General features: G+C 39.1%; 1 protein-coding gene across 1 annotated transcript in view; it reads right to left on the bottom strand.

Annotated features, from left to right (window-relative positions):
* Positions 1–1,735: 1,735 nt before the first annotated feature.
* The window catches only part of LOC122643116 (SUN domain-containing protein 1-like), a 32,988-nt gene continuing 22,690 nt past the window's right edge, over positions 1,736–12,033 (bottom strand). Inside the window, exon 2 of the mRNA XM_043836759.1 lies at positions 1,736–2,190. Within this exon, the coding sequence (XP_043692694.1) occupies positions 1,891–2,190 (300 nt within the window). The 3' untranslated portion in view covers positions 1,736–1,890. The remainder of the gene's footprint in view (positions 2,191–12,033) is intronic.

Here is a 12,033-nt window from a genome sequence, read left to right as displayed (position 1 = left end):
TGTTGGGTTTCCTTTTACCAAATTAACCAATACAGTGCTTTAACATTTTTTTTTTTTTGGTAAGAGTGCTTCACCATCAACAACGTATTTTTGCCTAACTGTGGCAACGACATTGAGTTTCTTCGTTTCTCGTCTTCTTGTTCCTCTTGTGTAATTCACTATCTGTTACAGTTGTATGTCATTGCCTCTTTCAGTGGTTTGTTTATTAATTTTTGCCAAGATTAATAGCTTCTTCGTATTCCATCCACTCTCGTGAGCAAGAAAAAAAATCCTAAAAAACAATTGAATTTCTGCAAGCAAGACCACAATGGCCAATCAAAAGTCTAACCCTCGTTTTCTCTCTGCCTAGCTGAATCACTTTTTTGTTTTTTTTATGATCATCAAGGGAGTGGTGCTCTTGCAATTTGCAGGAAACCCTCCTACCCTTTACTCCTTAACACTGAAGAAATCGAAGAAGAGAAGTCTAAATTATTTACAAGTTCCAATACAACCTCCCCCCAAACAAACTAAAGGACATTCCCATGTCTAAAACTCAAAGCTCTCCAAAAAAACACAGAGGTTGACGGCAAACTCAGAGTCCGGCAGCTCTATGGAAGAAGAGGAGAAGGGAGCGATGGATTTGGGAATTTTGGATTTGAAACCCTATCGTGAAAGGGGGTTGATTTGATGTGTTTGAATCAGTCGGATGGGTTTGGTTTTGGGTTTCAGATGATTCAAACACAGATGTTTTTCACTTTAATTTAAATTTTTGCATTTTTGACTGATCTCTATCAGGCCAGCTGGCGCCCTAGTAGTGCACGGAAGTACAATAGAAGTTCCAGCTTAGGAAGTAGAGGATCCGGATCCCCCACCTCACCCTCCTGCAAATTCTCGCCCCTATTCCACCAATCGTGTATTAGTCAAAACATTGTATCGGCATCAACCAATACCGATACGGATTGACCAATCTGATACCAATACTTAGAACCATTCTCCCTAGATCTCCATCGGTTCTCCCCGTAATTGGGTTTGATTGCCAGATTCTCGATCTGATCACGTGGCCGATCCACTGCATCACTATTGTACCAGTTTTTAGTATGGTATACACCCGATCCAATACCAATATTTAAAACCATGGTTCATAGGCCTTGCCTCTTTCCAGTTTCAACCTCTAGAGTCAAAAACTCCACAGCAAGCATGATTTAATGATAATCATAATCAAATAATTGAACGGACAGGGAAGGTAAATCTGATGCCTATCTAGACAGTAGTCGCGGTATAACATTGCTATGAGCAACCTCACCTTTGCTACAAATATCCTCATCAAACGGTCATGACCTGCAAAATGTTTGATGAAATACAATGATCCAATCAAAGGTACCAACCCGTGACTGAAAAACATAATACTTCTTCGAGTCAGTTATATGAGCTTCAACAGCCAAGTTTGATTATCAGATGATTCAGATCAATTGAACCAGGTGATCTCATGGTTGAAGCAGACAATTATCTCCATCAGTATTCCTGATCCTGTAAAAGAAAACCACTATCTTGGAATCTCCTGTATGTGGGATCTTTAATCCTGCCCTGTGAAGCCTATCCGTTCTGTCAATCCCAACATTAAAGGTTCCAATTTCTAATGGTCTGTGAACCGATTTGGTTGGCTTCGTTATTGTTTCTAGTTTTGTGGCAAGGTAAACAAAAATTTCCGACTACTTTGATTAGACAATGTTAAGTAAAACTGAGATGGGGAAAACTAATGAAAGTAGAGATGAGATTTACATTGTCATGAAAGGGTTCTGTGTAGAAGAAAAGGAACTCCATGTTCCACAGAGCAGGAAACAAGAAGAATCAAAACTACAAAAAGGGAGAGGTTCAAAATTACAACATGGGTGGTGATGGTTTTGGGCAGACTCAAGATTGAGTTGCCAACATTGCAACAGACTCAGGTTCATAACCATGTACTCTCAAGCGATAGATGCATGTGTGAGATGGGCTTCCATGGTTGGATGTGAAGTCAAACCTGACCATGTTGATGGGTCCTGAACCCACTGAATCGACATCTATAGTTTGCGCATTGCTCTTCTCAAGATCGTAAGTGAACTCTGTCAACTGAAACATATCAGGGTGGACAGATGGATTACTGTCAGGCTTTTGTAGCCATGCGGAGACCTGACAATCCTTTGGAGCACTTGACCTGTCATAGGAAACACTCTGTAGATAACAATCAAAACAAAGCAACATCAGTGCAAAAAACCACATATCAGCAAATTGACAAGATTTTTTGAGGTTCTTTTACTGCAATATAACATCAGCAAATAATATATCCATCAATGTTAAAACTCCACGAATCCAATTTTAAACAAACACAGGCCAAAAGCTTAAAATTCAACTTAAATTTTGATTTTGACATAAAACAAGATTTTGACATCATCCCGACTCCTAAGGCAGATTGAACCGTAACATGCACATGCATCAACTGCAGGAGAATCACTGAAGGTGGTGGGGTCCCATGCATCAACCACATGGCAGTGGGTTGTGCAAGTTTGCAGTTAAGGACAGCTGGAGTTCTGCCAAATGTAGGAGGAATAAATGGTGGAGGGCCAATTAGAGGAGAGGACAAATCTGAGGAACTCAAGAGTTGTAGGGACTAGGGAAGACGAGGGGAATCACACGTACAAACACACCACACGTTGGGCAACCCAATTCAGTTGTCTATATCATTCACTGTGTCTCCAATGTTGGTTACAATGCATAAATAAGCAAAATCAAAAGAGTCCTAGTGGGAATGTGAAATCATCTCCGAAGTCCTAATGCAACTATAAAACTAGAATAGAGATCAATAAAATAACCAGCCTAATCCTACGAATCTAACATTGCAAATAAAAGACAAATAAATAATAAGGTATTAGTTGTCCTGGGAATAGGTTTTGTTCTACAAAGTAAAATTAGTGGACCTAACTATTGGTCTTCTGGATAAATAGTATGGAGGCATGTGTAAAGTCTACTAAGTTATCCAAACTATCCTAACAGAATAGGAGTTTGATGGTGACATCTATGGAGCATTATTTATTTATTTATTTATTTATTTTGGGTGGGGGCGGGGGAATGTTCTTTTAGGACCCTAAAAAAGACACTTTGTTTTTTGAGGGGTGCAGTGAAACCAGGACCTGAGAAGTAGAAGAGAGAGAGAGAGAGAGCAATGGGAGAGAAATCTGAACAACAATAGATTCAGTGTATATTCTATCGTGGTCTACTCCTTTGTTTATTATAGCAAAACAATAGACTCTTAATAGGAAACCTACTAAGAGTAGATGTCTAAGTACAAGTAAAGAAAGAAACAAAAGACAATAACAACTCTAACTCTAACAACTGTAAGACTCAACATAAAACTCTGACTTAACATATACCACAATTGGTACACTCCCCCCTAGTGTGGTCAACGACACACCAACATAATACCACAGCGTACATATCTTAACACTCCCCCTCAAGCTGGAGTATATATATATATCTCAAAGGCTCCAGCTGGGAACAAGAAGAATAGATATTAAGTGCAGAACCAGTTTTGAACATCTACAGTAGTTGTAGACGCCATAAGCCCTTCTCAAGGAGGGCAGGTAGTAAGTAGTAATCTCCATACAGAAGACAAATAAAATGTTAGTTACTTGACTGATACGCCAAAGCTCAATAGCTGATGGAACACGTTAAATCAAGCCCTTTAACCTATCCCGTACAAGGCACATAACAGACCACCACACTTCCGCAACCGTCATCCTTTGCGGCTCACTCTGGCGATAGGTAGCCCTTTCTTAGCGGCTCCAACTCTACCCTAGGATTTTTGCCTGGCAGCAGGCAGCCCTTTCTTGATGGCTTTCACTCTACTCCAAGTAGCCTTCCCTATGTAGCCCTTTCCGTGACTCAAACCTATGATGTGGTGTCTGGCTCTAATACCAAATATTAGGTACTTGACCGATGCGCCAAAAGCTTCAGAGTTGATGGAACGCGTTAAATCAAGCCTTTTAACCTATCCCATACTAGGTTAGCCCAATCTAGCGCCAGATACTAGATTGAGCCCCATTAGACACATAACATAAAACTACAAATATCAAGGTATTCAAAAGAACACCAAAAACATGTAGCAATGATGTGATTAATAAAGATCACATGATTAAAGATCTAATTAGTAAAGATCAGATGATCAAATGAACTTATGAGTCCCAAATAGAGGACACAGATAAAATTGCAGCATAGGTCACTGCGAATCACTGATAAAGTAGCAGCAATATAAGTTGCTGGGAATCACAAGTAGCAGCATAAGGTTGCTGGGAACCAAAAGGAACATCATAAGGTTGTTGGAAACCACATCTAAGAATCCTGTTACTGAATATCACAAATAACTATCTTCATAAGATAAAATTGGTGCTAAAGTCACAAGAAAATGACAATAACAAACACATAATAATACTCTTCAGCTAATGATGTTCAAATATCTGAAAAGAACTCCAATCTCCCCCTCACATATAGCATTACACTTACACGTGGATAAGGAATATTCCATCATCGTATGGCATTAATAATCACTAGCAGCAACGGATCAAATCAATGCAGATAAAGAACTCCAACACAAAAGTTAACAGGACAGAATAGTAATAAATTAATAACCAAAAGCAAAGAGCCTGATATCTCCCAAATTCTAGTCAAATGCGCCTTGCAGACAATAACCATAATCCTCAAAATATTGAGGTGATCCAACGGCTAGTATGCAAACCAAATAATAGCCAAGATGAACAAAATAATGACAAATCTATAATTAATCCATGCAATCCCGGGTTTAAACCCAATTATAATGAAGTAGTTGCAATCTAGTAACTAACAATAATGTTAGGGGCTTTTGGATTGATAAGACTTTTGCTGGTTCTTCTAGCTGTGACACGGTGGGTAAATTAGCTTTTAGTGCCGCCATCAATCACATCTGGATGGAGCGAAACCTTAGGAAATGGACCTCCAAATCTCGTACTTACCAGCAGATTTGGGATTCCATTTCTTTTGAAATCAAAGCTCGCTTATCTTCGGTCCCTCCCTCTTTTTGTAATGACACCCCAAGGAACAGGCTTATTGTTGCCTCCTGGGGTCTGTCCTCCATTTCTCTCCAGCCCTCCCCTGTTTGAGGAGCTGGCTTTTCTGTTCTTTCTTCTCGCTCCCTAAGGGAGCTGCTGTATTTTTCTCTCTGGTAATGAATTTTTTTATTCACCCAAAAAATAATGTGATGGGCCTTTGGGTAGATAAAATTGAAGGACGAAATAGGAATTAGGAATTATAGATTAAGGGAAAACTAAGTAAAATAAAAAATTAAAGGGTATTAATAAGGAAACCAATAAGGGGTAAATATGGAAACTAATAAGAAATTAAAAAAGCTAAAAAGAAGGCTTTCAATATATCGTGACTGTCTCCTCTTGACAGTCATGCAACCAGCAGGAAACCCAATCGTGGTGGATGTCTTCCTTACGAGGAGCTCAATTGACTTGGGGTCTTTGGGATTTGAAGCTCAGACAATAATTCCTTTGAGTTTCAGGTAGAATAAATAACTAACACACATCCTCACAGCAGAACCAAGGGAGAGGGTTTGTTGAGACGGAAGGCCACTACTTTGCTGCAACCGATACAACTAGAAGCAACCATGTCTGCAGAACAGATATTCAGAACCCAAGAGAAAGCAGTCCGCAAGAGAGAAAACATAAGAAGAAGCAACAAGGGGAGGATAGATCGAGTCAAATAACTCTTCAGCACATGTTGAGAAAAACCAGGAACATCAGTTCTTTGATCAGCATAAATTCTTCTCCTTTGATCGACCGAAGACAAAAACCATCAGCCGAAAAAAGGAAACGTTAGCAGCAAATCGATATCATTCAGAAGTAGCAGTAGTGACAAACGGATGAATCGATTCAGGTATGATTAATCTTACAAATACTTCAATCTTCATCAGTATAAGAAACCCCAGTTCTTCATCATCTATCAACTAGGATTTCACAAAGAAGAATTGACAGCATAGGTGGTTGTACACCAAACCAGGGAATCATGTACAACTCTCAAAATAGTTATAAAGGAGATAGCAGATACTGGTTACAGCTCTGATACCATGTAGCAAAATGAGGACCTGAAATCAGTACCTGCGAAGTAGAAAAGAGGGAAGAGAGAAAGAGAGAGAGAACAATGGGAGAGAAATTTGAACCACGATAGATTCAATGTATATTCTATCGTGGTCTACCCCTTAATTTATAATAGCAAAACAACAGACTCTTAGCAGAAAACGTACTAAGAGTAGATGTCTAATTACAAGTAAAGGAAGAAACAATCCCCCTATTGTGGTCAATGGCACACCAACATAATACCGCAGGGTACATATATTATCATGGGACATGGGGAAATTGAATAGAATTGAATTTGGAACCTCTGAAGCACTCTCTCTCTCTCAGGATAAGCCCTTGGACTTTGACTAATGCCGCATTAGTTATTGTTTTCTGTTCTACTGCTATCACTGCTGCTGTTTTTATTTTGGTAGTTCAGGTAATTGGCAAGGGGATTTGAACCTCTGATTTCTTGATACATCAGTTTGTGGATGTGGAATTCATTGGAAAATTAATTTCCAAATACTGCCAATATAAGTTTTGTGAATCTAAAACTTATGAATATTCTAATGTTACCCACTGCCTACTGCTATTCTGAAGAGGTCATCATTGAGTTGGAAATTAATCACTGAAATCTTACCCCTTCTTTTGGATAGGAAACAGTAAAATTTGATAGCAAAACGAACAGATAGAGTACAAGATACATAATACAACAACTACAAAGAGGCAAAGGGTACCCCGTCAAGAAGGGGATTACGCCATAGGATAAGGGCCCAACAATTCTCGACCTACACCTAGCAACCTTATACGAAATAGAGTAGCAGATCTCATTCTCAAAGAAAGGAGAAATTTCCAATAGAGCTTAAGGCTCTCGCTTTCCTCATAAAAAACATATAGCACCATGGTCCCCCTTTTTATTATTGTAGCCACCTCATCACCAACATTGAGTTTCCTTCCAAAAGAAATTCTTCGAATCATATGCCAACATAATTTCCAGCCCCCCTGAAATTTCACTTGATTTGGAGCTCAACTGGATTTTCTACAAATTGTTAATCATGATCTGGTCTGTGACAACACCATTCATCTTCAATTTATCTTGGAATATAATATTCTCTATATTTGTTTGGTGGATTGTTGGTGGCTTCTCTGGCAGGGTAATTCCCTTTGCCTGCATCAGGTCATTCCTCATCAAGCATGTAGAGATTAAGATGAGATTTCAGGTTACTTGAAAATGTTTTCTATATCCAGGGGACAACAACTGATGGAGTACGGCTAGACAAAAATCAACAAATTAGGAGGCCACCAGTAAGGAAGAGCAGAATCAGCATCCAGACTTCAGTACTAGGATATTATTACCATTTCTTATGGTCAACCTTAGTGGAAAGAAGAAAAAATTATTTTGGAGTTGTTTCCGTTAATTCGAAGCAGAGAGGTAAGGGGTCAGAACTGGAATGGATCCATAAAAATATGAGTTCGGATTTTATTCAGTGTCTCAAAACACGGACTCAGGGATCAAATTGGTCCCAAGAATCCTAGAATCAGCCCTCAGGTCTGAAAACTCAGCAATTCTAGGGTTTCTTCACATGAATCGGCCGGAATCAGGATCAGTCACGGTCGATTCCCGATTTTTGAAACCGTGATTCTATTACTCTACCAGATTCAAATTCAAAACAGATCCATGAAGGTGGATCAAAACCTTACTTACCCAAATTCAGTGAATTCTAAATATGGGTCAGATGTGGATATTTGAGCTTAATCTTAGTCCATCCATATATACCAACAGTCCAACACATTGACCCTAAATCAAACCAGGAAATTGGTCTGGAACCAAACTGATGCAGATACATCACCAACAGAGGCTTATTTTAATGGGAATACGTCTAGGGTTGGGTTATATACATGTTGGGCCTTTGATCCCATAGGTTTCCAATGTAATAGGTCACTTTTATGAACCTAAAGTATGGGAAATAGGACTGCTTACGGGATTAGCTGTTTTAATTCCTTACTTCGTTTTATTTTATGTAATTAGTGGTCATGTGATCACTCAAGTGATGATGTGACTTGGTTAAGTGGTCATGTGACTATTTAATTGTTATGTAAGTTGGGCTGGATTAGGACTCAAAGTCCAGCCATGGCTTGGAGTTTATATCCTTCAGTATTTCAGTTTCCTAGTCAGTTTGGGTTACCTAATAGGTTAGGGATTGGGTTAGGCCTTTCCTTTTTAGTGTAGGAGTCTGTTTTTGAGTCATTTATATAAGGTTGTAAGGGGGGCAAGCATTAGACACGAACTTTGATAATGAAAAGGCTTTTTGCTGCTCTCTTCCATTGAAGATTTGTCTTGTGTTTGATCAAGGCTGGTGGGAATGGTGTTTGATCCAATCGACACCTTACGGCGGGAAGCCCGGGTGGTCCGTTGAAGGAATCGGTGTTTGATCCGATTGACACCTTGCGGTGGGAAACCCAGGTGGTTTGTTTTGGTTCTCTTTTGAAGTTCTCCATTATTGTTCTACTTGAATTTGACTCTATGGTTCAGGTCGGCGGTAATTCTTCTGCTAACAAAATCTATGATTTACTACCCCATCCCTAACCTAATATAATTGGGTTCCCATTGTTCTCTTGGTTTTCCCCATATGTTTTATTTCCCATTGTTCTCTTGGTTTCCTCATATGATTTATTTCCCATTGTTCTCTTGGTTTCCTCATACGAATTCTCACCCCATTGTTCTCCTGGTTTTACTCTAAAACTGATTCACCTTTTGATAAAAGATCCTCGTTTGGTTCCTAGTTTGACTATTCAAACCTAGGCTACATTACAAACCTGACAAAGATCTGACCAGCTTGGCCCAGATCAGATCTGAATTTTCAAATGGATTTACAATCCAGCTGGCTTAAATGGGCACATGTCGGAAAAAACCTTGGGTCTGTCCAACACAATTTTATGCCCCTGTACAGAAGGGATGGTTTAATTTTGATATTCTCCTTCTAAATAGTCTGCTCTCACTTTACACATGAAGCTAATCATGAGGCCCATAATTTAGTTAAGTAGGTTCCCTCCTTCCCCGTGAACACCTTCTGGACCTTGCCCTTTCCAGCCAAGGTAGACACATTCATTTTTCATGTTACAGACCATGGGGCTCAATTGGTAGAGCCAACTAGAAGTAGTTAACCCTAGCAGAATAAGACCCAGGCAGCAAACAAAACCCTTGTCGGCAGACCAATTAGGGCTTCTAACACCAGAAATAAAAGTGTCACAGAGATCTGATTTCAGCCAATTGATGGGGCTGAAACTTAGTTTGAGTGTAGGTCTAAATTGAATAGATTAGCTCTCCAAATTAGGGCCAGTTCTGATGGCCTGATGTGAATTAGAAAGTAGAAGTTTTAGGGTTTCAGACAAACCAGTCACCAATCTGCCACCAGACTTGAATCAAGACAAGAAGATAATGGCTGTTAGGTATACTCCAAAGATCAACGAAATCCGATGGCTCGAAGTAGGAAATCAAAAATTGCAGCAACAAAAACTTGGAGATCAAGCAACTTGGTAATGTAGTCCTAGAATAGGAGACAATCCTACTAGGAGCCAGATACAGAATAAATAGCAAAAGGAGCTGCTGGTTCACATGGACAGTCTAGGTTCTAGCTTAATTCTAGGGTTTAGGATGGGAATTTGGGAATGGGTCTTATATGATTTTAATATGCAGGTTTAGGGGACTATTTTGGTATAAAGAAAACTAGATTTGGTTAGGTTTTAAAATTCTACAGATTTAGGGTTAGGGTTTCGGGTTTTAGGGTTAAAGTTAGGGTTAAGGGAAACTAACAAAACTAGGGTTTCAAGTGAGCTGTGAGAGCTGGGTTTGAGATCGAAGGTAGGGGACTGTGAGGGGAGGATTCGACCAGGATATGGTCCAATTCTGATGGTCAGAATGGGCTGTGGGCAATTTAGGGCTTATGGGGTTCTTATGGAGAAGAAGGATTTAGGGTTTTGGGGGATGAATATGGGCAGCAACTGGGATCGAGTGTAAACAATGGTGAGGGGGGGCTGTGGTCAAAGTTTGGATGATTTCTGATGGGTAAACAGATCTGGACAGAACTGAGAGATCCTTCTAGGGTTTATGCAATTAGAACAGAAAATTTAAAAGATCGACTGGGGAATGAAAGGAAAGATAAAAACAGAAAATTAAGATTCAAACTCACACTGGAATCCACCGGCAGTAGCTTGAATGTTTGAAGGATGAAACCATCTTCGAAGAGAGATCCTCCCAGCCGTCACGGCGTAAAGAGTCGCAGGAATCCACCCACCCTTCCACCTTGAAATCCACAAGGATGCACACTCACACAAGGGAGCAAGGAACAGCAGCAATGGCAGCCACGAAATCTGTATTTTTTAAATTCAAAATTCCATGGGGGAGTCCTCCACGATATACTTTATTTATAATAAAGGCCTAAGCCAAATCCTAGTACAAATTAATGTCTCTTCATCTAAAATCGTGGAAGGAAGAGTTCTAAACTAACTTAATTAAATTAAAACAGTAAATTGACTAAGATACCCCTACTAACTTAAAAATAAAATACTCTAACTTAATCAATTAATTTAAAAGAAGATTCCATATTAGCCAATAGGATATAAGAACCTATTAACCAATAGGAACTCTTCACTTAAATTAGACCCATTGAACCCATTGGATGCAACCAATTCTAACCCGGTTCAATCTAAAACAGAAAAAATAAACTAAGTACGGAAAAATATAAATCCTAACCTATGGCTCCCTATTCAAACCCTAAGTTCAGGGTCTCTTCTTCTTCTTCTTCCTTCTTGGAGCTGCATCACTTGGTCTTCACTGGAAGAAACCAGATTTCAATCAGATTTGTGGTCTGATGCTTCAAACAACAGGGATCGAATGACCTTTTTGAATGGCTGTAAATAATCAACAGATCTGATGAAGAACCTCTTGAAGTGTTGCAGATAATTTCCGGCAGTCTTGAACTGTCTTCTAGAGATCGGATAGGGCAGAAAATAGGTCTTGAATGTATATCGATGGAAGGGGGATAGGGGGATAGAATGGGTATCTCACCCAGGCCACTCACCTATCCTATCTCAGGACTTCAACGATGCTTCAAGCAAAAATCTGTATTCATTCAATCGTGGGGGCTCTCAAGAGCTGTATATATATATGTATATGTATATGGTTGAACAAGAAATCTAAAAATTCAAAGTTTAAATAGGATTCCCAACAATGCTAGGATTCCAATTAGAATTACAACTCCAAATAAAATACTAAATAAAAACTAAATAAAAGTCTAATTAAAAGTCTAATAAAACCTAACCTATATCCCACGATTATGTGCGGGTTTAGGGGGAATCCCTAAACATGTGGATGTCTTTTTGGACATCCGAGATACATCAGATTTGATGTAGGATAGTTACAAAGAAAATTCACAACCTATGAGCACATAGGAACCAAAGAAGTAAAATCCTAAATTCCTAATTATGATGGAAACCCGTTTTCAAGGCTATTTTTCAAACACTCAGAATTAAAACCCATCTCACAAACACTAACAAGGCCTAACTGGTCAAGAGGGAGTAGATTTCTGTCATATTAAATGGTGGTTGTCGAGGGAAGTACAAGGCAATCAACCATATTGAGCATCATTCTATAGGTGTTGTGGATAAATTTTATAGAGCCAGACATGAAGAAAACCAATAATAAGATTTACTTTGATTAAATTCTTGATGATTCAAGAGCTTGAGCAAGAACAAATGAAGGACAATTGCTTCCAGGTCAGATTTTGATTCAAGAACATATAACAAAAAACATTCGGAACTCCAAAATTAAGCTACGAACAGCAGCTACAAAACGATAGCAAGGTATCAGTTCAAGTTTTCTACGAGAGAACTGTGAAGGACAAGAATAAGATCTAGGAAAGAATAAACA

This window comes from Telopea speciosissima, chromosome 10 (genome assembly GCF_018873765.1).
Source record: "Telopea speciosissima isolate NSW1024214 ecotype Mountain lineage chromosome 10, Tspe_v1, whole genome shotgun sequence".
NCBI lineage: Eukaryota > Viridiplantae > Streptophyta > Magnoliopsida > Proteales > Proteaceae > Telopea > Telopea speciosissima.
The sequence above is the reverse complement of the archived record's forward strand: the minus strand, read 5'-3'. Positions and strand labels throughout refer to the sequence as shown.